The sequence below is a fragment of the Diplotaxodon limnothrissa genome, linkage group LG10, assembly GCF_057381915.1.
Source record: "Diplotaxodon limnothrissa isolate DT_005_m linkage group LG10, D_limnothrissa_male_GT1.1, whole genome shotgun sequence".
NCBI lineage: Eukaryota > Metazoa > Chordata > Actinopteri > Cichliformes > Cichlidae > Diplotaxodon > Diplotaxodon limnothrissa.
Window position 1 is genome coordinate 16,277,245 of NC_140605.1, and position 26,167 is coordinate 16,303,411.

General features: G+C 40.1%; 2 protein-coding genes across 2 annotated transcripts in view; one reads left to right on the forward strand and one right to left on the reverse strand.

Moving 5' to 3' along the window:
• Nucleotides 1–4,134: 4,134 nt before the first annotated feature.
• Nucleotides 4,135–9,939, reverse strand: puraa (purine-rich element binding protein Aa). The gene is made up of 2 exons (XM_085363729.1): nt 9,803–9,939; nt 4,135–5,725 (listed from the first exon to the last, which is right to left on the reverse strand). The coding sequence occupies exon 2, from the start codon at nt 5,655–5,657 to the stop codon at nt 4,800–4,802; it is 858 nt and encodes a 285-aa protein (XP_085219855.1). The 5' UTR covers nt 5,658–5,725; nt 9,803–9,939; the 3' UTR covers nt 4,135–4,799.
• A 2,469-nt stretch (nt 9,940–12,408) lies between these two features.
• Nucleotides 12,409–26,167, forward strand: part of nrg2a (neuregulin 2a) — a 75,940-nt gene continuing 62,181 nt past the window's right edge. Inside the window, exon 1 of the mRNA XM_085364479.1 lies at nt 12,409–12,817. Coding sequence (XP_085220605.1) covers nt 12,409–12,817 — 409 coding nt within the window. The remainder of the gene's footprint in view (nt 12,818–26,167) is intronic.

The following is a 26,167-nucleotide window of genomic DNA, read 5'->3' on the forward strand; positions in this document are numbered from 1 at the left end:
TTAAAAAAAAGAAAAGGAGCCTGCCATGGATTACGTCACCACCCAAGCCAGTGCTCAACTACCTTAAACTACAGCACTAAACGAAAGCTGAATAAAAACTGTGTATAAGCACTTATGCACACTGACCGCATGGCTCCATAAATTTCCACTGCAAAACAGCGTAAATATACAATGCATGCAGACACCTGCACCTAAAACGTAACGAGGGGCAGGATGCTTTTGTAGCAAGCCATTTGTTATAGTCAGCGGTGGCAAAGTGCTCATGTGAGAATGGTCATGCTTCAAAATTAATAAAATGTAAGTTCTCTAGATTCAAAGTGTGGCACCTTGGATCAGACTAAACACATCAGAACACATTACAATGTGTTTTATGTTTAATAAGAGAATTTTTGTTTGATTAAATGGGGTTTATCCTTTTTTTGGATGCTTTAATCATGCTGTGACGACAGAGACCAGTTCTCTGTGTAGATTCTGGGATGAGGAGCAAAGTCGGAGTGTAAGCTGGCATCTGGGCTGGAGTCCATCTCGGTATAGCACATCCACTTCAGTTTTTTCACCCTCCATCCCCCTCTGGCAGGCTGGGACTATGAACTAACAACAAAGCACAAACATATATATGTCCTGGAGAAATACCTTTGGGCATATCTAGAGAATGGACCTCCCAGCTCGTTATGCTGTATTTACTCTTATGTGGGTTCTTCTGATAGGAGGAGAATGGTTGAAGCAATACAAAGGTACCGCGTGTGGATGGCCCAGAAATAAATCTGCCTCTATGCTCCATGATTTAGAACCTAGAAGCAACCCAAATGGTGCTGCTTTATCACTTTGCCAATTTTCAGAATTTACATAATGATAATTAACATTTTCTATGTCATTTCATTTTATTAACAGAATTAAACCAAGACTTCAACTTGTTACAGGGAATCAGTTTTACTTATAAATAGCTATAAACTCAAGATAGTGAGACGCATCCTAAAAACATCTGGAAGCAACTTTTTTAAGCTCTTTTTTAAACTTTGATTTTTAGCTTAACTCTGACACCAAACGTATTAAAAAAGAAAAAAAAATAAGAAAGAAAAACAATCATTACAAAAATGTAACTTGAAACATGTGCAGGTTCTGTTGGGTCACGATCAATAAAGTCTAATTTCTTTAGTTTTAGATTAACAGAAAAACTCACAGAAGAGCAATTGTTGCATACAGATGATCACAAATTGCATAGTCGGGATAGTCAGAGAACAAAGTAACGCTTTATTTTACAGCCTGGTTTTACACATACAGTACTATTGTAGAAATCTCTAAGAAGACATGAGTCATCAGGTACTCGCCATTGCAAAATTTGCATTTTATAGGCTGTAAAATTAAGCTTTAGCAATTAGTATCATTGCAAATGTATAATCAGACATTGTAGACAGCACTACATAAAAATTAAACAGACTTTTCAGTGATTTCCCCCACCCCCATCCCACAACAAGAAATGAAACATGAAAAACACATACATTTTGAATATAGATTTTTTTCACCCTCATGGGTAAATTAAATTTATTCTTTTTTTTTTATAATTTGTCAAATGTACATAAATTATATTTAATGCATCAAAAACCAAATGAGCAAATCAAATAACCTCATTTTTTTTTAAATAAAAAGAGGTAACAGAAAAGAGAACAACATTCTTTGTTGAGATCATTTTTAAACAAGTATTGGTCAGGCATTTCATTAACCTGGGAAAGCAAAGTGCTACACACAACAACCACTGAAGACAGTTCACCATACACCTTAATGAGGATTGGACTGAAGCACCTTTTCTTAGCTTAAAGCTAAAATGGAGATTCCAGGGATTTTTTTTTCTTCTTTTTAAATTTTCCTTTTCACAAAAAAACAAAAGAAAAAACAAAACAAAGAAACAAAAAAAAAAAACCTCCATTGTATGTTTACAGTCTACCTTGAACAAACCATTAGCCAAGTTTACCCTTTTCCTTGAGAGGGGCATACTTGCAGGGACAATGTTCGATTTCAAGTTAAAGTAAGTACGTGAACTGCTTGACTCAACAGGCTGCTAAGACCTTGGTTTACTATATTTTCCTCCAGGATGGAGCTTTGTGTGCAAATAAAGGCATACAATTCCTTCATGAGAAATAAACATGGAATTCAGCCATATGCTTTCAAATAGTAATCATATATTTAATTGATATACATATATTGCCACCATTGGCACATATGATATTGCACACAGTGATGAAATGTTGCACAGAAAGAAAAAAAAAACAAAACGATATTTTTGTGGGCAAAAACATTCCAAAATTACAAATAATGTGGAATAATGCTGAAAAGGTAAAACTACATAAAAACAAACAAAAAACAAACAAACAAAAACCCCCACAAAACAAAACAAGACATGCTTGCTACTCCCCATTAATTGAGCAACTTACAACTTACACATAACTAACCCAAGCCATGAAACAAGCATTTTAAGGGGTGGGGTGGGGCTTTCCCGTAACAACGGATACCATTTCAGGCCACTACTGATGTTCCCAATCAGCCCCTGCTCTCCCTGCTAATGCATATGGCTGGTGAAGAGCCATCTCTTCTGCATCGTCTTGCATCTAGGTGACCACCCCCTTCCATGTTTACATGTAGGCCGATACCTGGATGGCTAGGGAATGGGGATGGCAATAAAGTCGGGGGGGGGGGGGCTGAAAGGTAGCAGAAAAAAGTTAAGAATTCTGCTCCTATTTTTCTAAAGAGTTTGTAACAGACACTTTTAGCACCACGAGTCGTGCGCTAGCACACAAGGGGGCTGAGACACAAGAAATAGAAGAAAAAGGAGTTTTGAAAAAAGAAGAAGAAGAAAACAAAAAGAAGCCATAACTGCGATCCAAAGCACCAGGCCAGCGTGTAAGCATGCGGAGTGTGTAAGGCACCAGGTTGTTTATATGCTGAAGAGGATGCTCCCAATCAGGTATCATTTAGGCTATACCAAAGGCTCCAAAAATAGGTGGTCAAGGACAGTCTAGTTTGCTGGTTTCCAGTCAATCTAAACATAGGAGCAATCATTTAATTCAATGCTGAGGTAAATCTGACAGTATCTGATTGTTGCCAGTTTCTCTGGAGTTTACTGACAGAGTTTATAAAACTGCTATCACACATCTATGAGATGCGACTGAACTGGATTAGAACCAGTTGTTTTCCGTGTGGCAGCCCAAATATTTACAATTAGACCAGAACAGAATCTCATCACCCCAGGTGGGTATTTGGGCTTACAAATCTAAAGCAGAGCTATGAGAATGTATCCAAAGTAGCCCCACACTGAACTTCACACCCTCAGATCTTAAAACGCAAGAAAGGAATGTGCACATCCAATGACATAACAGACATTCACCAACAGGTGAACCAGGCCGTCTTCACCTCGGCTAAGCCAGGCAAGCGCCTCAGTGGCCGTCCTCATAGTGTGATGGTGACATTTCGATTACTGTTCACAAGGTCGCTGCTTTTACAATCATGCTTTGAAACAACTTCCACTAGAACTACACCGAGCCTTTTGGATGGTAATCCCCCCCCCCAGTCCTCGAACTTGAGATTCATACAACATAGGCAGATAAAGATACGTATGGAAGGGTCTTTGAGCCAATATTTTGGGAGACCAACGAAATCGTAGTGCAGATAAACATGCAGCAACAGCACTCCTTGGCACCATTTAGACTTTTATGACTAAACAAGATCACAAAAAGTTTGTTTCATATGTACTAACCGATTGCGCTCTTCCAGTTTTTACTATGCCAATCAACACAGTATATTCAGGGTCTTTTGCCTTGTTAAATAATCTGCAGTTCAGGCCATTTGCTACATGTTGTCTCTGCATTTCCTCTATCAAATACACATTTAGTACCTTTAAACTGAACACATTGCATTAACAACGAGACACAAAGGTAGTCTATTATATATCCATCTGCATGGCAACAATTTCAACTGAAACAAAAGTTACAATATTAATATATCTTTGAATGCCTCTGGCAAATGTCAAGATCCAATGACCAGTTCCTTATATGCAATGCATATTGCACAATAAATAGAGCACTTATTTCATTTCATGAAAATGCCTACACGTTCCTTTGTTTTGTTTTGTTTTTAATATATATATATATATATATGTACTGCATGAAATCTTATCAGTTTCCGAAGCAGGCCTAGCCCTCATATGATTTATGTGTAAACACCTCTCTACTCACAGGTAAAGGTAAATAGGATGGCAAGTACATGTGACAACCTTTTACAAAGTTTTGGAATTTTGGTCTAAAAATTAAAACATCTGATTTGTGCTGAAGTCATTTAACTCACATGAGAAGGAAACTTTTTTGTCTCTCCTTTGAACTCGGCAATAATTCAATTTGAACATTGCAAACACTTTTTTTTCCTCTCCTCTTTACAATAGCTTTAACTGGTACAAAAGTTTTCTGTTAATAAGGGAAATAAACAGTTCAATATCGTTTGTCAAGTAGGAAACAATGTTCAAATATAATGTTATTACTTTGTTTAGCAGCCTGTTACTGTATTAATGGTGGTTAAGTGGGGTAACATCCAGCGATGAGTGACAACATGTCATAACTGTCAGGTCGTGGAGGTTTCTTATATTGTGGGTGATGCTCCCTTGGTTAAACCAATACAGTTAAATCTTTAGATTTCTTTCATTATACAGTAGAGTGTTTTCTTTTTAATTATAATTCTCTTGTTATTTTCATTACTCTGGCATGTTTTTCCTCTCTCTCTCTCTCTTTTTTTTCTTTTTTTGTTTGCTGTCTATATCAATCCTCGTCTCCATCGTCCTGCTGCATCTCCTCTTGTTGCTGCAGCTCGCATGCCCTTTTCTCCCGCTGTTTCTCCTGGATCTTCTTCATCTCCTCGGCATATTTACAGAAAGTATTCCCAAATTTGGACCACACTTTGTAGGGCACTGTAATTGAGTTGCGGTACGTTGGCTTCACCTCGCTTACCCTCATAAACACACCGTACTTATTGGATCCGACGTCGAAGAAAAAACGTTTGTTGTCCACAGTCAACGATGACCCTTCGGGCAACTCTGCAGGTTCGTCCTCTACACCATAATCGTCAATAAGTTTAGCCAAAGCGTCACGAAACTCAATAAGTCCCTGGGCAGGCAGAGCAATCGTCTGGCCTTGCGTGAATCCCAAACCGGGCCCCCGGTTAACGGTCTGTCGAATCCTCAGAAACCGTCCCCGCTGGTTCTCTTTCAGATCCATATAGTATTTCCGATTTTCTCGGACCAAGAACTCGCTTTTGAGGGCTCGCCTGGGCTCGTCTTGTACCATCCCCGGGTTGCTCGGACCCAGCTGGGCATAATGTTCGATGAAGTCCCCCAAGTAGTCACGGAACTCAACCGCCACGGACATGGAGAGAGTGAGGCGGCTCTTGTTTCCACCGGCCCCGACTTCTGCTATCTTTAAGAAGCGGCCTTTCGCGTTCTGCTTAACGTCCAAATAGAAACGTTTGTTTTGGATGTCAACCCTCTTCGATGCCAGCTCTTGGGTCTCATGCTGGAGCCCGGAGGCCGAGCCCGCCCCTCCTGTCGCTAGGTGCATGGAACCGAAGCCTGGGCCCGTAGCTGCTCCTCCCTGCTCACTTCCACTGTCTCTGTCCGCCATGATGCTGCCTGCCTGCCTTCTCCCTCTGTCTGCTGCACAGCCACAGCGAGCCGGAGCTCTCGCGAGATCTACACAAGAGTATAAAAAAATAAAACGAGAAGGGCGCTTAACGCAGAGCGATTGCCATGTGTTTTAATGCCCTTTATGCCACACCGCACGACTAATGTCATAAGCTGTCACTAACATTGAAAGCGAAACCTACGGTTGTTGGAGGAAATGCGTCTACCAGCCCACTTAAGTTTCATTTCGTCTGTACAACTCCCGAAAAGCCAGGTGCTTTTCCAACCTGGAAAGACCCAAGCTTGCCCTCAAGTTTTTATCTAAGAAAATAGCCTTCTAATGCATCACCGACTTCACATCACAAGTGTATCTGTTTACGTGGGATGTGCTAACGAGTTTACAGATCACCGTTTGCTCTCAAAGAGTTGAAGAATTAAATTTTTTTTTTGATTTACAAGTCACAAGAAAATCGGTCTATACATATTATTTAACAGGACCACATCAGCAGCAATACAAATAATAGCAGGACTGATAAAACGAATAGCTTGTAACGAATAATTAGTTTTCACTCTAGGCGACAGTCAATTATTACATAATTTATAATACGTCTTACCTTTTATACATTGTATTGGATTTCTAGGCTATACTAAACACTGATATCAGCATTAGAATTAGAAAGGAAGGAAGTTTAGTTTAAAATATATGCTATGTATAGCTAATAATACAAATAAAAAAAATTATATATATTAATTTTTAGTTTCCGATTCCCGTTTTATTTTATGAATGAGCAGTTTTGTTCTATAACGCCAAATCATGTCAGAAAGGGAGAGAGAGCCGCCATGTTAACTGTGTGGGAATAATATGAGCAGAGGTGGGTCTCACACAACATTGTTTCAGCAACTCAGCTAAGTTTCCCCACCCTAGAGGCTACTTACCTCTGCTTAGATAAAAGACGGAACAACTAGGCTAGCTTTAATACCACCAGTCATTCCTCAGTTTGAAATCTGTAAAGGTGCAATTTTTTTTTACAAAGGTTACATTTTTTATGTAGCAAAACATCCAATGAGCGTGCTCGGTATGCCTACGGGACATGCAAAACAGCTGCCAACATCAAGGCTAACACACACAGAAGGCGTGAAAGTGTAGCAACCCCTCCTGTAGCTTACGTTCATGAAAGAAAGGTGCTGTTTCTAAACTCTGACTTTGTGGCGACTATTTCTAAGGTAATCTTACTCACTTATTCACGCCTTAAGATAGAATTGTGTCACCCAGGTGTCCGAGCAAGGTCTGAACGCTGTCTCAGCGGAGCCCCCTGCAGCTCGCAGGCCTGCCTCATTAGTACTCGGGCCTCCTTCTCTTCAGCTATTCAGCGGCGGCAATGTCTGCTCCGGGTCAAAGCTCTTTCTTTCATTTTATTTTTTTTACTTGCGCAAATGTGAAATTTGATGGGCAGACCTGGGCTATGATAGTTCAGCTCATTTGCTCTGGTAATATTTTGCGCATTTCAAGTAAAGCCACTGCATGGATTGATAATGGGAAAAGATCAAGGCATGCCCATCTGGGCCTACACAGATTATTACTGACTAGACCATGACGATCTTAGAGCATAAAAATAAGTAGTAATAAAGCCCCAAATAAATAAATAATAAACCCATCTTAACTTAAATTCTGCCCAAAAAATAAAATACAATAATCAATGCTGGCGATACTTTTTTTTTTTTTTTTTTACACGAAGGACCTTTTTTTTAGTCTTACTTCCGATTTACCTGGAAAACGATTTTGTTTTTTTGTTTTGTTTTTTAAAAAAGAGTGCCAAGACCTTTCACTCGAGGCATCTATGAGCCTGTATAGGGTATCTGTATTTTTTATTTAGCATAAATCTTCTGCCCTTCTTCCGCCTTTTCTAATTCCTTTTTCATATTTACCTCAAACTACTTTAGATTGCCTCCAAATCATTTTTACGACCAAAGATAAACAGCGCAAATAGGTTTTAAATGTAAAAATCGCTCAAATAGTGATTCCAGAGTTTTATTCAAGCGCACTACAAAGAGTTAGTAGGCCTATTATTACAAGAAAATAAAATTTAGTATTCAGTCAGTGACTGTGAGACAGCTGTCCTAGGCCTCGTCTATATGATTACACTGCAGAAAGCCCAGAATTTAAAACATAATTGTTTCCCCCGCCGCTCATTCTTGCAGACTCGTTTATGTGTCGCTGCCGAGTCCAAATAAGGGAAAATGGTAAGATGTTTAACTGTGGGTATCCTTTAGGCACTATTCGTTCTTCACTTCACAAACAAGACCGAGAATTGAACCTCAAACTTTTATTTAGAATAGAAAATATCAACTGCATTGATGGAAACGTTGAGATACGTGATTAATTTCCCTCTCAAAGTTGACCTTTCTTCTCTACCTTTCCACAAGACTGTTAGGCCTGACTGAAGCCAGTCATACAAACAAACCCAACGCAGAAACTTAAAAATAAAGTAAAATAAAATAAAAATAAACATGTATGCATCTTGACTTATAGATACTACTTGATTTCTCAGGCGTTAAATATTAAAGCAGTAATTTGAAATGCTTTACATTTAAAATGCTGTATGCATTCTGTATGTTTATAGTAATCATTTCAAATGCTTATTGTTTAAAAAAGAAAATTCCGGGCTGTGAAAAAAATATTGGGTAATTTAAAAAGTTACAAATATTAAAAATTATAATTTATTTAAACAAATAATGAATAATAAAATGTGAAGCAGGAGGACGCTGAAATATCCGGACGATGCTAAGAGAGAAGTCGCGTTCAAGAAAATTATTCCCTCTAAAATTCCCTGAAGAAGAATTTAGGTCGCTCTTCTACTCTGTCCATCAATAGTGTAAATCAGAGCTGCAGGTGAGGAGACAGAAGCATGTGGGCCTTAAGAGGAAACAATACATTTGACTAATTTTCTCCTTCTTTTAAACGTTCTCTTAATCTTTACCCACCTTTTATATTTTTTATACACATAAACATTCAAATATGACCTATTCTGCGCCTCAAAGGGTGATTCATTCCCCAGTAATTCCCACTTTGATTAAAAAATAAATGAATAAATTGTGATTAAAAACCTAACAACTGCGCGAGGATTAAACCAATGACAATTTTAGAGTCTAAACGTGTAACGTGTATGACTGTGATGTTCAGCGTGAGGTTGGCCTGTTGGTTTTCTATGCAAAAAAAAAATCAACTAAGTTTGTCCGCACCTGCTCGCAGTGAACCTCTCTCATTATTTCATTGCCACTCCCCAGGAAACTCTGAGTACAAGCTTGTATTCTTTTCATTAAGTGTTTCTGCTGAAGAGAAGTCAACTCTATGCTGTTTTTTTTTTTTTTTAATGATGTGCCCTTTCTTTTTATTGTTAGTTTTTCTAAATAGATGAGTCCAATAAACACCGCTGTGGATGCACGCGAAATGGGTAAGTCATTCCTATTGCACTGAATGAAGGAACAGCACTGCAAACTTACAGGCCTCGTTTGTGAATAATGTGTCGGATTTAAAATGGCCTTACCTCTCTGGGCCTCAGATTGCAATGGAACCACTCATTTAGAATTTCATCAGACTTTCTAATCAAAGCGTTTACTGTGACAAGCTCATCTTTGTCTGTACAAAGTTACACCTAAAACACTATATACGCCTCTATATACGCAGATTTATGAAGACCCACTAGACAGATGAATAACTTATCAGTTAAGCAATAAATTCATCACCAGTCGGTACTTGGCCTATTTTCTTTCTGACAATTTTAAATTATGGACGTGGATCATACATGCAGGTCTTTTTCGGATCCCGAGATCGCATCCAACGCAGTTTTCAGCCTCAGAAAGTGTTGTCGCAGTTGGTAAAAGACAGCCGCTGTGATCACCTCCCAAAGTTTCTCCCTACATCCCAGCATAGGTGGCATCGCTCCAAATGCAGCTCCATTTTTTTTTTTTTTTAATTTTTCGTTTTTTGTAGACAGATCGGTCGTACAGTGAAGTATTCATGCTTCTGTAAACTCTCCTAAGCAATGTCATATGCTTGGCTGCACGTCAGGACACTTACAGCACAGCAACAATGCGAATGACTTGTAAATAAAGCGTCATTCCACCGAGCGAGACTCCATAACCTACCTTTACCCCGCTCAGTCTGCAGGCGCAGCGCCTTAAAACCTCGACGGTCTGCCGCAGATGGCGAGACGAGGCAAAAGACACATGTGAATGCGCTCGGACTCCTGCGTGACAGCGACACGGACTGCTCCTGCTTGCTTCACAAGATGGACAAGAAACCGAGAGTCGTGGCACGAAGAGCGACACACGCACAATTCAACGCCGCTGCACGTTGCATGATGTCAACACGCAAATGTTGGAAACTCGGTTCAAGGGCGCCACTTCTCGGCGACACTGGGGAATTACAGTATTGTCTTTTTGACTGTAACAGGTATAGGGCAACATTTCTGGGAACTGTAATGCAGGGTAGCGTCTAAAGAAGTGAAATCCGAGCGTAGTTTTTGCGTTAATGTTGTGAACTTGTGTGTCCCACTTTGCCAGTGGCAAAATGAATGAATGAATGATCTCCAAAAGTTGATTCTGTTCATCTGGACGCAGCGTTTTCAGTGGGAGAAACTTTTAATCACTCTAATTATTGGTTTTCCTATCAAAAATATATTCAAAAACATATGACCCCTGTACAAAGTCCTATGTCCTGGCTCTTTGAGCAGCCACTGAAAAACTAAAGTGACTATTTATAGTAATTCCCAGCCAAGAATTGATAAAGTAGCTCTGATCTTAAAGGGGAAATCCATTACCTATTATGTGATTGCTCCTTAAATGCTTGTTCCACCAATTCCTACATCATCGCATCTATCCCGCACTGGTCTGCAGAGTGCTGTTTAAAAATCGCATTCTCAATTATAGGTGCTGACAGGAGGACTTTAGTCCACACAGTAATGTCTTGTCTATTGTGAGCGTGTTTGACATTAACACTCTATAGGTCTAATTCAAATTTCAGCACCACGGAGAGCAGCCAGGTCTGTTTCAAGCTGGCAGGTGGTGCACGCAAGTAACTCCATTGTGTTATTATAAGTTACAGTATGGTTTTGAGAGTCTTTGGCTTCCTGGTTTTAGATTGATTTATTATAGAATTTATACCCTGACCTTTTTACCTTTTAAAGGTTATTTCACTTAATCTTGTGCACCTTTCATTTGAGCCAAATTCAAATCTAGCACCCTGCTGTGTCGCTTGTTTGATGAACATCAGCAGTTAGGGTATGTTACTGTCTCTCAACTACTCTCTGGTCAGCAGATGTCGCTCTTTGTGATGCAGTTACTTGAACATCATGTATCCGCATTCAGGCTAAAACCAAACCATTATAAATTTCAACTTTAGTTATATTTGGTATGACGATAATCAGTATTCCTATGTTAATTTGTGTAGTTATGTAACGTGACGTTTGTCAAAGTGCTCTGTCAGAACTACCCTGAATGAACACGTTTAAATATATATTTAAAAAACAACAACACTTTAACAAATAGTTCATCTGCGGTTTGGACCCCGGTGTTGCAGCTCTATAGATTTAATGCGGTCTTCTTTCAACAGCGTTTTTTTTTTCTTCTTCTTCTTCTTTTTCTTTCTTTTTCTTCTTCTTCTTCTTTTTTTTAGAGGCAGAGCAGTGAATGTGACCTGAATGCAGGGCATGACTTAATGGGATGAGACGCAAAACTCATTCAAAACAGTCTCTTGAAGACTCCGAAATGCTTTCGCAGCCTTAGTCATCGCAGCCATATGATTTCTCTGGGCTCAGCGGGTTTCCGTGTGAACCTGTTTCGGTCTTTGGAGCGATGCCTTGGCTACAGTGAAATGCGATTTTGAGGAGGGACAGTCATGGATTTTGGATTTCGTTTGTTTCGTTATAACGTGAGGTCGACACCGATAAAAGACCATGGAGTGATCGGCACACAGTAGCGGGGTTTGGGGAGTGAGGAGAACGACCCTTCGGTGCGTCGGTTGCCCGTGTCAGAGCTCCAGTTCTGCGTTTTTTTTCTGTTGAGGGAGCCTCTTGGCAATCGGCATTATTTTCTGTCCGTCTGTGGCTCGTAGGGGAGGCGGAGAGAGAGCCGCGGTGGAAGGCGGCGTATTAGCGCTATAGCTGCCGAGCAGAAATAATTGCTTTATTTTAATTTAATTTTTTTTCTTTTCTTTTCTTTTCTTTCTTCTTTTTTGAAGGGGTGGGGGGAATGAAACGTGGCTTTTGTTTTGCGAGCGGACTACCAAACTTGTGGTTCACTGCAGCATTTTGCGTCTTTTCTCTCCGCTGCAGATGATACAGAAAACCATCATAGCGGTACCCCACCACTGCAATTTTTGGGCAAAGATAAGAGTGGCGTCGTCTTGCAGTTAAGGCTACTATGGCAGCATAGGAAGCATCTTCTGGAGAGAGTGAAACCGCCGATTCCTTGCTTAGCATGTCTACGATGCCTTATTATTAGTAGAAATCAGTGACTGGGTTTGAAACCCAGCGTCACCCCGCGGTTCCAGAGCTACTGTTTACCCACTGAAAATCACCCGAAAAAGCAGCGGATCCCGATGGCATGGACACTTATGCAAGGTCTGCCGCGCTGTCGTGCTACTGGAGCCTACTTGCTGTCTCTTCATTCAACCCAGCTCCATCACCATCGCCCCGCAGCCGAGAGAGCCCTGCCGCAACGCGACCAGCGACCACCGAGCCAAAGCAGGCGGCATGAGGCTTGATTCAGTACATTTATCCATGCTGGTCATCGGGGTCTCATTCGCCTGCTACTCCCCGAGTTTGAATTCCCTGCAGGACCAGGCTTACAAATCCGCCGTGGTGATCGAGGGCAAGGTGCAGTCTACGCCTGTGAACGTCTCTGCGGAGCCGTACCGTGTGAATGTCAAAGTGCTGGATGTTTGGCCCCTAAACAGCGGGGGTCTGGAGCGAGAACAGCTCGTCACCGTGGGGGAATTTGGATCTGAGGCTCCGTGCACCAAAGTGAAGAAAAACCACAAGTACATTTTTTTCATGGACCCCACTGACGAGCCCTTGGTTTTTAAGGCATCGTTCGCGCCTCTTGACACCAGTGGAAAGAACCTAAAAAAGGATGTTGGAAGGATCTTGTGTGAGGACTGCGGTAAGTCAATGTAGCCCTAATGTGGAATACCGGTGAAGTCCAACCCGGAAGAATCAACGTTGTGTTAACAGCCCCGGGCTTGGGGCTTTTGGTAACAGGCACTCTGGTGAATTGTGGTTATTGTGGCCACAGCATGGCTTGGAGTCACTGGGTACCAAATAGGTGCCTAAGGGGCGTCTATGCAGCAATTTTCGACAACTCTCGCAGGCTCCCATAGCCCACATGATCAATCAAACTCTCTTTCTCTCTCCCATTCTCCCTGAACTGCAATAGACAAGCGCCTCGCACTGTTGCTAGTGAGGAATTGCAGTTTATGTGTACTTTACTATCTGCAGCCAGGAAAGCTGCTTTATTCTTTGACATTTCAGACACATTGCAGTGCACGTTTTACTTGTCGTTAGTCATACAATCATTGCAGTTTTCCAAATATCCTCGTGGCTTCTTTTATGAAACGTCAAACGCTTACATTTAAAGGAGCGAGCACAATTTCAGGACCAGGGACAGCGGCCTGTATCACCGGTATCACGTGTTGAAAATCACGCTGCCCTAGGCAAATTGGCTCCTAGGCTATATTTAGGCTACCGCCCTGCTTTAATGCTTTAATGCCACACTTTGTCGTAGCAGCAGCAGAGCAGGTCTGTCTGTTTGCAGACAGACCTGCTCACATGCTAAGGGCTAGCAGTGTGCTGTAGCTGAATCCTGAAACGTGATGCTGTGATTGAAAATGTCGAATTAACAACTTTCCCACGTCACACTCAAGCATTTTCCTTTTCTTGTTAGTAGTTTAAGAAATAACTTTGGTCTGTAGATGTTGTTCTTAGAGAGTAACTTGAAAACAATATCCAGGGCATTATGTTTGCAGTGAGGCATCATGACCCTGTTAATCGCCATTGAGAGAATCAGGTTTATTGACAGCAGATATTTCAAAGGAAAATAACTTTGCTCTTTTCTTCTTTTGTTAGATTATTTTCTTGAGGATGTGGAAATTACGGAGTACAAAAAAATAAAGGAAACTGCGGTGCAACAGGCTGCACTCAAATCCTGAATTATTGTACATATGTAGATGGACACAGATTTTTGCTTTTTCACTTGATTTGCATAAGCAATGTTGTTTTCAATGCCCTTTACTAGGCTAAAATGAGCCCCTACTACTTTAATTAGAAAGTAGTGCAAGTGTCTGTAACGTGAACTTAAAGGCCACATAGTTCCTTCATTGTGTCTAGGCTATGGTGTTTGCTACTCAGCTGTAAAATCTTACTTGCCTGTCTTCCACACTTCTTCCACAATGTTTAGGACACACATTTGCACTTCCATTGAAGCACTGCGGCCTAAAATGTGATGCGTGTCCTGTACTGCTGCTGTCTTAAATCCACTTAGTCTGTACTCACGAGACACAAATTCTCCCCTCTCCTCTTGATTGTGCCACTCTCACTGTGGCTTTTAAACTCATCATCTTGTTAGAGAGGTAACAGAAAATGGACCCTATTCCCTTTTGGATTCCCTGAACAGCCCAAACAGCCCTTGTCAGTTTTTCTGGCACTTATCAAAGCTTGTCAGTGATGTGATCAAACTGGCACAGCCACCTATTGTGTCACTTTGAGTTACCACACCCAGTTCCTGGGCCTTTTATTTACTTCAAAGAACCCATCAAAGTATGTGGTTATACATGGATATTAAGATCTCCCCAGAGTTTCTTTTCTGACCCCCCTCTCCTCCCCATTTATGGCTTGTCATGCAAACAGTAACAATATCCTCGTGATACTTTCAGTTCCTTTCTTTGTTCAGCACTAACCAAAGATCACCAACTTTATGGTGACTGTTTTAGGCATTTAACTATCTCTTAATGTTTGCTCATATTTTTTTGGCTTAACAAATCTTGTTTAGGCCCAGAGACTGATTCCAGGTCTTCTTAGGACCTCCCCAAAACTTGCCTTTAATCCCTTTTTGGCACCGTACAGATGCTGTCTAGTGTGTTAAACATATATACTGTGCAACTCTCAAAATTATGTGGTTGTGTGACTTCCACTTCCTATGAGCTGCCTTAAACTCAGGCTACCTACAGCAGTTAACACAGGTGTTAAAGTGAGCTTGAGCACCTTTAGTAAAAGAGTAAATCTGATAGGCAGAATAATACATATTACTATTGAGTATGTTTTTTTTCTACCTGTACTTGCTTATAGCCAAAAGGATGGAGTAATAAGAAAATAATGGCATGAAATCCCACAACCTCATTGTGGGATTTCGTGTCACATCCCCTTGTCCGTCTCATCCCTACTGAGTGTTAATGGTGCAGATGTAAATGAAGCTGCTGTGGTGGAAATTTAGCATCTAGCTCACTCCTCTTCAAAAGAGGAGTTAGCATAAATGTTGTTTATACTTTTGCTCATAAACATTATTTTTTGGTGGGCAGTAATTTTAAATGTATAGAATCTTGTTTCTGCCACTGAAAAAAATGCTTCCTTCAATTCATCCATTCTCTTCTGCTTATCCAATTTTAGGGTTGCCAGCGACAGCTGTTGTAGGGCGAGAGGCAGGGTACACGCTGGACAGATCACCAGTCTATTACAGGGCCAACACATTGACACAGACAACCATTCACACTCACATTCAGGCCAATTTAGAAATGCCAATTAACGTAACCCCACTAACATGTCTTTGGATTGTGGGAGGAAGCCAGAGGAATGGGAGAGTACCCACGCAAACATAAGGAGAACATGGAAACTCCATGCAGAAAGTCTTGCTGTGAGGTAACAACGCTAACCACTGTACCACCAAATAAAAATAACAACACTAAAATAAAACCAAACCAAAAAAGGCAAATTTCTTTGCCATCGATAAATCAGAACTTCAGGTTATTATCTTAAAATTTAAAGTTATTATATCTCAAGAAACCCCAAATTCGGAGATATTTAACTTGAAGTTTTGGATTAATGGATGTCATTTTTTTTCAGTGGCAAAACAAGCTTCTGTACGTTTTGAAATGATTTCCCACTTAAAAATAAGTGGAAACAAGCTTAATAAATTCAACAAATATGATCACACACAAGCTGTTTATATGCAGTTTATATTGCAGTGTGTCATGCTGGCTAAATATACATGTGCTGCCTATTTACAATAGAGAAATGTGTTAGGCAAAGGAGGAAGATGAAACATAATTTTAGTTAAAGTTAACCGGTTATTTGCTGAGCGGATATTTGATAAACTGGAAATTTAAAGTTTACTTGTAATGCCTTAACTTTGGAGATTTTAATCAGACATGCATGACATGCTGTAGTTGTGTTTTTTCATATTGTGAAACATCTTGCAAAGGAAATCAAAGCATCATAATTTTGTGGTGCTGTATTCAAAGTTTGCAATGAAATACTAGGTACTTCAGTACAGTTTCATACAGGCTGGTTAGCTGGCAGTACTGTGGTGAATGTACAGTCATGTGCTATGTTGGACAGGTGCAGAGCAGATTGTGGTATTTATGGTCAATGTAAGTTTACATCAAGGGTAGCAGATCTTAATGCAAAAGTAAGCTGATGATGCCGATAAGCTTCACTCAGTGGAATTTACCTTTTATCTGAACTTTATATCATCTAGTGGTTTCAGATCAGGGACGATAGCTCATACAACATCTGCGTCTATCTTGTTGAAAGTTAAGTGGCAAAAATCCACAAAGAGCAGGGACTCTCACAGCAGCACCAGACCACAGCCTATACACAAAGGAAAATTTTACTGGATCTCACAATGCAAAATATAATTGCTTATTTCAAAGTGGTTCTTATGCCCACATTGCACTGCTACACCCGTTTCCTCACCTGCAAAATCCCACTGTAACTCCCTGTTAACACCTGCACTTTGGCTGCAGGACTCAGTCAGCTGGGTGCTCTGGGTTTCTGTCAGAGCAGAGATGAAATCAGCAACAATTACACTTCTTATGCTACAGGTTACAGAAAGCATGCACAAACACAGGTTCATGTTAGCTATGAAAATGCTGCCCTCACACTGGTTGTCCATGTCTGGCTGAATCAGTAGCATTATCTGTGACATTACTGTGTATAAAAAAAGTTATACAGTAAGCTAGCAGACATATAAACATCTCACTCAAGTATACATTTCAGTATCATTGCATGACAGCCAGTATTTCCTTGGAGTTTAGTGCTGCTCTGCAACAGGTCACTGTTGATGCTATCACTTTTAAAAAGGAAGTTCGCTTATTATACAAAGCAGGCACAAGCATGTCAGATATACTGGTATTCCAGAATAAGGAAATCTACACAGTGGACCATAGTCAGTATTAGTGCACCATAAGGCCCAGTGACCTACTCCTCAGTACACAATTTGTGTTTACATCTCTTTTTAAGCTTGTTGAACATATGTCAGTTGAATTGGCGCACAAGTACTGAAGTAGGAGGCAGACTGCTCTGTACACACACACACACACACACACACACACACACACACACACACACACACACACACACACACACACATTGTCATCCATTTGTCTATTCAGAACCTTTTTCAGAGATCACATCTCAGGATTGTTTCATTATTTTATGTATTTATTTATTTATTTTAGCCTAAATCAAAAGTGTGCAGACTGAAACAAATGTGGTAGGTGCCCCCCCCCCAGCTTTTTGTCTATCCACAGACTCATTGAGGAGACCTACATAGCTGTATTTTGCGTGTGCATGTGTGTGGGTGTATTCAGGCTGGTGGGAGCACTGTATGAGTAAAATGAAGTACAAATCAGTGCAATGTCTATGACAAAAAGCTCTCATTTTAAAAGCTGTACATTGTACTGCAAAATGCATCAAACATGCAAATCACTGTCACTTGTGTGTATTTTTAAAGTGCTCATTCTGGCCATTTAGTTTTTTTGAGCTTGATCAATGTAAACCTGTTGCAGTGAATGCACACCCTGTTACTAATCTGTCACTGCAAAGTCCAACTGTATGCAGGTCACAGCTGCTGCATTGAGGTGGTAGACAGGCAGAATTTTGCCTGCAAGCTATATCTTTCTGTGAATTGGAAGAGGTCCTTAGAAGAGCCAGACATAGAACAAGAATGACAGCTGCTGATGGCTACTGGGCTCTGCTTCTACCCCACAATTTAGTCTTGTGGCAGCATTAATCAGCATGCATCTACAAGTTGGTCATTACACCCCAATGACACTCTCAGGGGCCATTTAGCAAACAGTTGTGACAAAGGTGCTCATTTACTGTATTTCACCAGCAAAAATTATTGCCATGCAAAGGATGTGTGCTTGTTTAGGTGATGACTGAAGCGTTTTTCGATGGTCAGTGTTGTGGCCTTCCAACTGAACGTGACTGAGATTACAATTTATATTATGCGATTGTGTGAGGATTGTTTTCTATGTTCACATGGTGGTCATTTATGAAGAATTTCTGCCCCATTCAATCTCATCTTGGCTATTTTACAGTGACAAGATTGCTTGATGTATAGTCACAAGATCTGTGGGGGAAAAAGGCATGACCATTTTCAGTAATTGGGTGCCCATTTTCTTGTCCATTAGGTACTTTCTCACAATCACTCAGACTTGTGCTCCACGTTTCTAGAGACAGATTTTTAAAAGCTATTATTGTGACAGGGTAAGCATTTAGGATATCTATCTTTTGCGTCTCCATAAGTCACACTGCCCCAGTAACAGAGCAGCTGTCATGGCACAGTTGAGGTTTTCTGATTTGGGTCATGGTTGTACCTGTTTGTACAGCAGAGCTATTGCAAGTGAGCAAGCGGTGTGCTTCGAGCCTTTCCTCTACACTCCTAAAATTTCAAATCAGATTCTTCCCAGCTCGTGTGTTGTAATTGTTGCTCTTCTGCGTTACGTAATGAGCTCTATAGAGCCATGATATGAAAAAAAGAAAGAACAGTCATAGCAGAAATAAGAGTTAGAAAAAGATGATGATTTAGAGCAGAATTCATTCTTTTTTTGGAGGTGAGGCACATATTTGGTTATTACTGTTACTGAGTAAGCCAGTACTTTAACTACAGTGTTAGTTGATCCATTTATTGTTTAAAACAGTGTGAAGCTCTTAACGCTGATGCATGTTTGTGAAAGTTACACAATTATCTCACCAATGAGGAATGTCAATTTCCTTTCTGCTCTAGTTGTGGCATTCACCAGATATGCAATGTCATTTGAAATACTCAAAATCACAGTGGATGAAGATGGAACATATTAGCTTTAGTTACTACCACCTAAAAACTTTCTGTTATTATGTAAATGTACTGTGTTACTCCTTGCCTTCCATGATTTAGAACATTAATACGGTTACTGTACAATACTGTGCAGAAGTCTTGAGCCACCTATCATTGCTTTATACTTTGCTGGGAAAATGGGAAATGTGTGCCGGGATTTTCTGAAATATGTGCAAACACGCATGGAAATACAGTATATAAAGCAAAAACAGAGTATGTACATTTATAAGGTGCTTGAAAGTCAATATTTGGTATGGCCACCTTTATTCTTCAACACAGCATGAGCTCTCTTAGGCAAACTTTCTTGTACTCTCTTTAAGGATTATTCAGGATTAGTTCTCCAGGCTTCTTTAAGGATATTCAGAGTTTTTCTTTGGATGCTGTTTGCTTCTTGTTCTGCTCTCTCAAGATGATCCCACACTTATTCAATAATGTTGAGCTTCTGGTTCGAAGGAGGCCAATCAATGACTGATAGTGTTCTTCTGTGTGGTTTTCTATGCAGGTATGCTTTTAATGCACTGACAGTGTGTTTGGGGTGTTTGACATGCTAAAATTGAAGCTATTGCCAATTAGATGCTTTCCGTATTGCATATTTCCATATTGCGTGGTGGATCTGATGATACTTTTCTGTTTTTTGGCAAGCTCTCCAACACCACAGGCTGAAGCGCAGTCCCAAACCAAACAGGGCCTCCACCACAGTGTTTTACAGCTGTAGACACTCACTGTTGTACCTCTCTCCAGTCTTCCTCTGTACACGTTGATGGATTTTTGGTCAAGTTCTTGTGTAATTTGGCATACCTTAGTCTTTTCTCCTTGTTTTCCCATCCTTAAGAATAGCTTCTTGACAACGCCCCTCCGCTGAGACCAATGATGAGGCTCCAGTAAAGAGTATTGAAATATGCTGAAAGGTTAGTTTGTAGACCTGCCACTTTTTATTGTCCTCTACTTGTCCAGGTTCCTCAAATTTGTTTAAGGACACACTGCATACCATACCAAGTTTTCAACTAATAGATCTTTGAAAATTACCTTGTTAGTGGAAAAATACTAGCTTGCGTTTGTATAAGTATACCAACTGGAGCATTTTTCACAGATTTACGTAAAGAAATGAAAATGTGTTTTTGCAGCAGGATGGTAGTAACAAAGTGCAATGCAAAGGTGCAATTTAAAGTTGGTTCTTTGCTAAGCCGTCTGTTATGTGCAGGTCTACAGGTCAGTGTTAAGTGGCATAACAAACAATAAACATTCCACTGAAAATGGTCAGGTACAAGGACTGGACTGAAAATGAGTGAAAAAGCAGCCAATGTCCAAAGAAAAACTATTCTTCAAGGCCACATAAAAGTGGTGGCTTAAGATTCTTGCACACTAATATTTGTGTATATATATATATATATATATATATATATATATATATATATATGACTACAGTAAACATAAATATATGACAATTTTGGTATATGAAAGATACAAAACGGGCCAAAATTATCTATCAGCTGCAAACACAATATTTGATTTCCAAATTATATTCATATCAGTAATTTAAGATGGGCACCGATTGGTAGCAGGTATTTGAGAAATAAGATTCAGGTTTTCAGCTTGCTTAATGGTTCTTGCTGGTTAGACAACAAATGTTAGAGAATGTCATGTACCTAACGGATTTCATACAGTATTACGGTTATTAAGGTTAAGCACCATTTGTGATGCAAGGAAAGCTCTGGACAAAGCACAAAATGGAGTTATCACTTCCTAATTCTTCCCGATCCACAAAATGCTGACAGTTTACTTATGTGCAGTTTAACATATCCAGCATCAGAGATACTTGCTATAGTTTAAATGTCTGTTAACATAAGCTTTAGATTTCACACACACACTAAAGCAATGCTTTGGACGATTATAAATTTCCATGTAATACAGAATTATGTCTGGGCTCATGGAGAATAATGGGCTTACTCTAAGTTCAGCTGGATAAGAACTATGAAAACAAGTCTGCAATGCCATGCAGTTTAAAACTTTCAATTTTATATCTGGTTTATTATTTGCTTCCATAAGTGCAAACTGCTTAAGTGAGAGTTTAAAAGTATTTCGTAAGATCACGAGACTGGGGAAATAACAGCCTGCACGATGCCATATTGGTAGATATGATAGTAGACAAACATGATAGACTGCCTGCTTGTTCAGTTTCTCGCTTAAACATGATTAAGCAAAATATGCATGTGATATCATTGGCAAAAATGTGGATTTAAAAAAAATTGCAGTAATTTAATAGCTGTGTCTGCTTTTATTTGTATTCATGTATTTGTAATTTTATGGAAAAGGTTTTTTGTTAATAGATCAATACTGCATGCACCTTCTGCTGCAGGTAAACTGCACCTTTTCACCAGCTTTTATCAAACATTGCATCGCAAGTCTCTGACAAACGGGTCAATATTTTCTGTGTATAATTAGATAAACAGTCATGTTTTATCCAGAGCATTTACCTTGACTGTAAAGCCACAGATCTTTGTGTCATGGCTGTTATACTGCAACACTGCAGCTTGCAAACAGCTGGCTTAAATCTACCATCAGACAGAGAAGCAGATTTGGATTGGTTAGTGGTGTGAATGCAGATTAGTCTTACAGTTGGAACCTAATCTCGCAAACAATAATCTCCATTAATCTCCAGCCTGCTTGAATTCACAAACTGGGATGAAGGCTGCGTTTGAAATGGCAAAACTATTTAGAGCAGAACACGAGGATAGTCTGTCTGATACTTTCTGCGACAGGTGGAAACCCTGTCACAGAAAGGGTTTCCACCTGTGTTTTTTATACTTAACAGTCAGAAATATTCAGTGTCAGTTCTGTCACAGTTTTATTATATTTTAAAACTGTGCTAATGAATTGGTACAAAAAAGTTTACTGGTCCTTCTAAAGCAACAGGGACAAAAAAGAGGATATGGTTAGAAGTTGCAGGAAAATGTGGACCAGCACATTAAATCAGCTCTCACTCAACCCATCTCTATCACACAAGGATCTTGCATAACCCCAAACCCTATCGCCCCAATTTTGCCTGCTGGCTGCTGCCAGGAAGATCCGAAGGAAGACAAAAAGATAAAAATAATATTTAAAAAACAAATAATAATAAAAACGCTATCAGAATATCAAAAGGAGAATAAAAAGGGCAACCTTGCCTCCACATAACCCAGATTTGTGTGTTCTGATAAAATGATCCAGGTTCAGTCTAAATACTTAATTTATTCTTCAACTTTATTAGATCTCATGGCATACCTCAGAGGAAAACATCCACGTCCATGTTATCAGCTATTCAGTTAAACAGCTCATTCACCCTGGAAGACACCATTATTTTTTATAAACCTCCCTGTAAAACACTAGCACTGGATTTAATGTACAGTGTCAGCACCAAAGGACATTTTAAAGGATGGTTGAACCTTTAATTATACTTTACAGTGGGGCAAAAAAGTATTTAGTCAGCCACCGATTGTGCAAGTTCCCCCACCTAAAATGATGACAGAGGTCAGTAATTTGCACCAGAGGTACACTTCAACTGTGAGAGACAGAATGTGAAAAAAAAAATCCATGAATCCACATGGTAGGATTTGTAAAGAATTTATTGGTAAATCAGGGTGGAAAATAAGTATTTGGTCAATAACAAAAATACAACTCAATACTTTGTAACATAACCTTTGTTGGCAATAACAGAGGTCAAACGTTTACTATAGGTCTTTACCAGGTTTGCACACACAGTAGCTGGTATTTTGGCCCATTCCTCCATGCAGATCTTCTCGAGAGCAGTGATGTTTTGGGGCTGTCGCCGAGCAACACGGACTTTCAACTCCCGCCACAGATTTTCTATGGGGTTGAGGTCTGGAGACTGGCTAGGCCACTCCAGGACTTTCAAATGCTTCTTACGGAGCCACTCCTTTGTTGCCCGGGCGGTGTGTTTTGGATCATTGTCATGTTGGAAGACCCAGCCTCGTTTCATCTTCAAAGTTCTCACTGATGGAAGGAGGTTTTGGCTCAAAATCTCACGATACATGGCCCCATTCATTCTGTCCTTAACACGGATCAGTCGTCCTGTCCCCTTGGCAGAAAAACAGCCCCGTAGCATGATGTTTCCACCCCCATGCTTCACAGTAGGTATGGTGTTCTTGGGATGCAACTCAGTATTCTTCGTCCTCCAAACACGACGAGTTGAGTTTATATCAAAAAGTTCTACTTTGGTTTCATCTGACCACATGACATTCTCCCAATCCTCTGCTGTATCATCCATGTGCTCTCTGGCAAACTTCAGACGGGCCTGGACATGCACTGGCTTCAGCAGCGGAACACGTCTGGCACTGCGGGATTTGATTCCCTGCCGTTGTAGTGTGTTACTGATGGGGACCTTTGTTACTTTGGTCCCAGCTCTCTGCAGGTCATTCACCAGGTCCCCCCGTGTGGTTCTGGGATCTTTGCTCACCGTTCTCATGATCATTTTGACCCCACGGGATGAGATCTTGCGTGGAGCCCCAGATCGAGGGAGATTATCAGTGGTCTTGTATGTCTTCCATTTTCTGATGATTGCTCCCACAGTTGATTTTTTCACACCAAGCTGCTTGCCTATTGTAGATTCACTCTTCCCAGTCTGGTGCAGGTCTACAATACTTTTCCTGGTGTCCTTCGAAAGCTCTTTGGTCTTGGCCATGGCGGAGTTTGGAGTCTGACTGTTTGAGGCTGTGGACAGGTGTCTTTTATACAGATGATGAGTTCAAACAGGTGCCATTCATACAGGTAACGAGTGGGGGACAGAAAAGCTTCTTACAGAAGATGTTACAGGTCTGTGAGAGCCAGAGATTTTCCTTGTTTGAGGTGACCAAATACTTATTTTCCACCCTAATTTACGAATAAATTCTTTACAAATCCTACCATGTGAATTCATGGATTTTTTTTTCACATTCTGTCTCTCACAGTTGAAGTGTACCTCTGGTGCAAATTACTGACCTCTGTCATCATTTTAAGTGGGGGAACTTGCACAATCGGTGGCTGACTAAATACTTTTTTGCCCCACTGTATCAGTGAGGCATTGTAACATGGCATGGAAGCCTCCTGCACCTGATGCATTGCTTTTTGATACGAAGAACCTTCCACTAATATGCCCCATTTCCTTCTCTTTACCTGTTTTACGGTACAGCAGAATCTCATGGGCCTTGACGTCTCAGACACTACAGTGTAGTGCTGGACTGTGACTATGTAGTGGACCGAGCTGGGCTTTTAGATTAGCTTACAGCCCCCCAACCACTGCCAACATTTATAGAAGTCAAACCTATTTATTCTTTAACACATTTAAAAACGACAAGGGATAACCGAAGTGCTGTACAACTAAAAGCAGTATAACCGAGCTGGGAAGACAAACAATAACTCAGTCACATTTAGGTGTTTTAATCTGCTTCTACCAGAAGCATCTGATTAGCTGACTTTAAAGACATATCAGGAATATCCATAGTTAAAAGTTCAAAAATGTAAAAGGATTCTAATCTGTTTAAAACCATTTATTTAAAAAAAACAATCAATAAAATCTTAAAATCAATTCTGTAACCGGGCATCAGTGTAAAGAAGCCAAAAACAGGGGAAATATGGTCTCATTTACGTGTGCCTGACAGCAGTCGAGCTGCTGCATTCGTTGTAGACAACAAAGCAGAGCCTGGCTGATTACGAAATAAAGGCTATTGCAATAATCAAGCCCGGATGAAATGAAGGCATGAATTACTTTCTCAAAGTCAGCAGATGGGAGAACGTTCTTAATCTTCGCGAGGGCTCTCATCTGGAAGAAATTGGTTTTAACAACAGAATTTATTTCTTTATTAAATGACGCTGCCATCAAAGATCACCTCCAGTTTTGTTTTGTTTTGTCTTTGTTTTTGCAAAGGGCCAAGGTCACCTTTAAATGAAGAATGTGAGTCACCAAGCGCCCCCCCCCCCCCCCCCCCCCTTTTTTTTTTTTGTTCATTCAGGTTCAAAAAGTAAGCACGTCATCTTGACCACACTATTGTAAATCTTTCCTTCAAGCTTCCCATTTCCATTTAATCACCTTAAGCAATGGCGTCATTAACAGATTAAATATTATTGTCTGTGGCATTATTGGAGACTCCTTCAACCCAAACAGGGAATCAAACAATCCTCACTCCATCCATCTTTACAACCGCTTATCCGATTCAGGGTCAGTTCAAGGCACCCTAACGCAGGGCTAATATATGATTCCTATTATATTTTTGTATGGTAGTCTTTACTGTGTTTTTCTGTGATTTTCAGTCACTACTTTCTTGTTTCCTATTGTACAAGTACTGTACTACTGCAGTGGTAGTGGAGAGCACAATGTTTGACTATGTCCACTAAATAGTCACAGTGTTCAGTGCACTATTTATTAGACTAAAAGCTGGGCCTACAGCTAAAATTTTTAGCAAAGGTTAAGCAGTGTATCTCAACCTCACTGTTCTCTCACTAAATCTTTTGTTAAAGCTTCCCATTTCTGTTTAATCACCTTAAGTGATGGCGTCATAAACAGATTAATTATTACTGTCTTTGGCATTTATTGAGAATGCGTATCCCACCCCACCAGAGAAACAAATGGAATAAAAGCCATGGATCTCTTCAGTACCAGATGCTGAGCAGTTTCTTAGCTGAAAATAATGCAGTGTAGACTAATCATCCAACCTTGTAAAATAATTTTGCTAATAATGCACATAGCACGATTTGAACAGCATTCCTTGAGCATCCAGACAGCCAGCCATTCTCTTAACTGTTTATTCTTTTCAGGGTCATTTCGGGACAGTCTATCACAGGACTGATATGTTATTTCTATTGTATATTTGTGTGACGGTGACTTTCAGTCCTTACTTTCATTTACAGTTTCTCCTCATGTGTCCTGTTTCACTGTATGTGTCTTTTCTCTGTCTGTGTGTTTTGGAACTGGGAAGATGTGCTTAGTTTCTTTAAACGACGACAACACAATGAAAATCTGCTCGAAACCTTTTTTTTTTATATTGTTGGGATGTGTCAGTTCATTCATAAACAGATGTCCTCAAGCTCTTAGAGCCACATAAAAGGATCTGCATTTAAAAATATATATATCTACTGACTACATCGTCAGTAATAAACCTGACAAGTTAA

Bases quoted from the DNA above. Each gene is read 5' to 3' on its own strand.
- puraa (XM_085363729.1), bottom strand. From the start codon at position 5,657: ATGGCGGACAGAGACAGTGGAAGTGAGCAGGGAGGAGCAGCTACGGGC.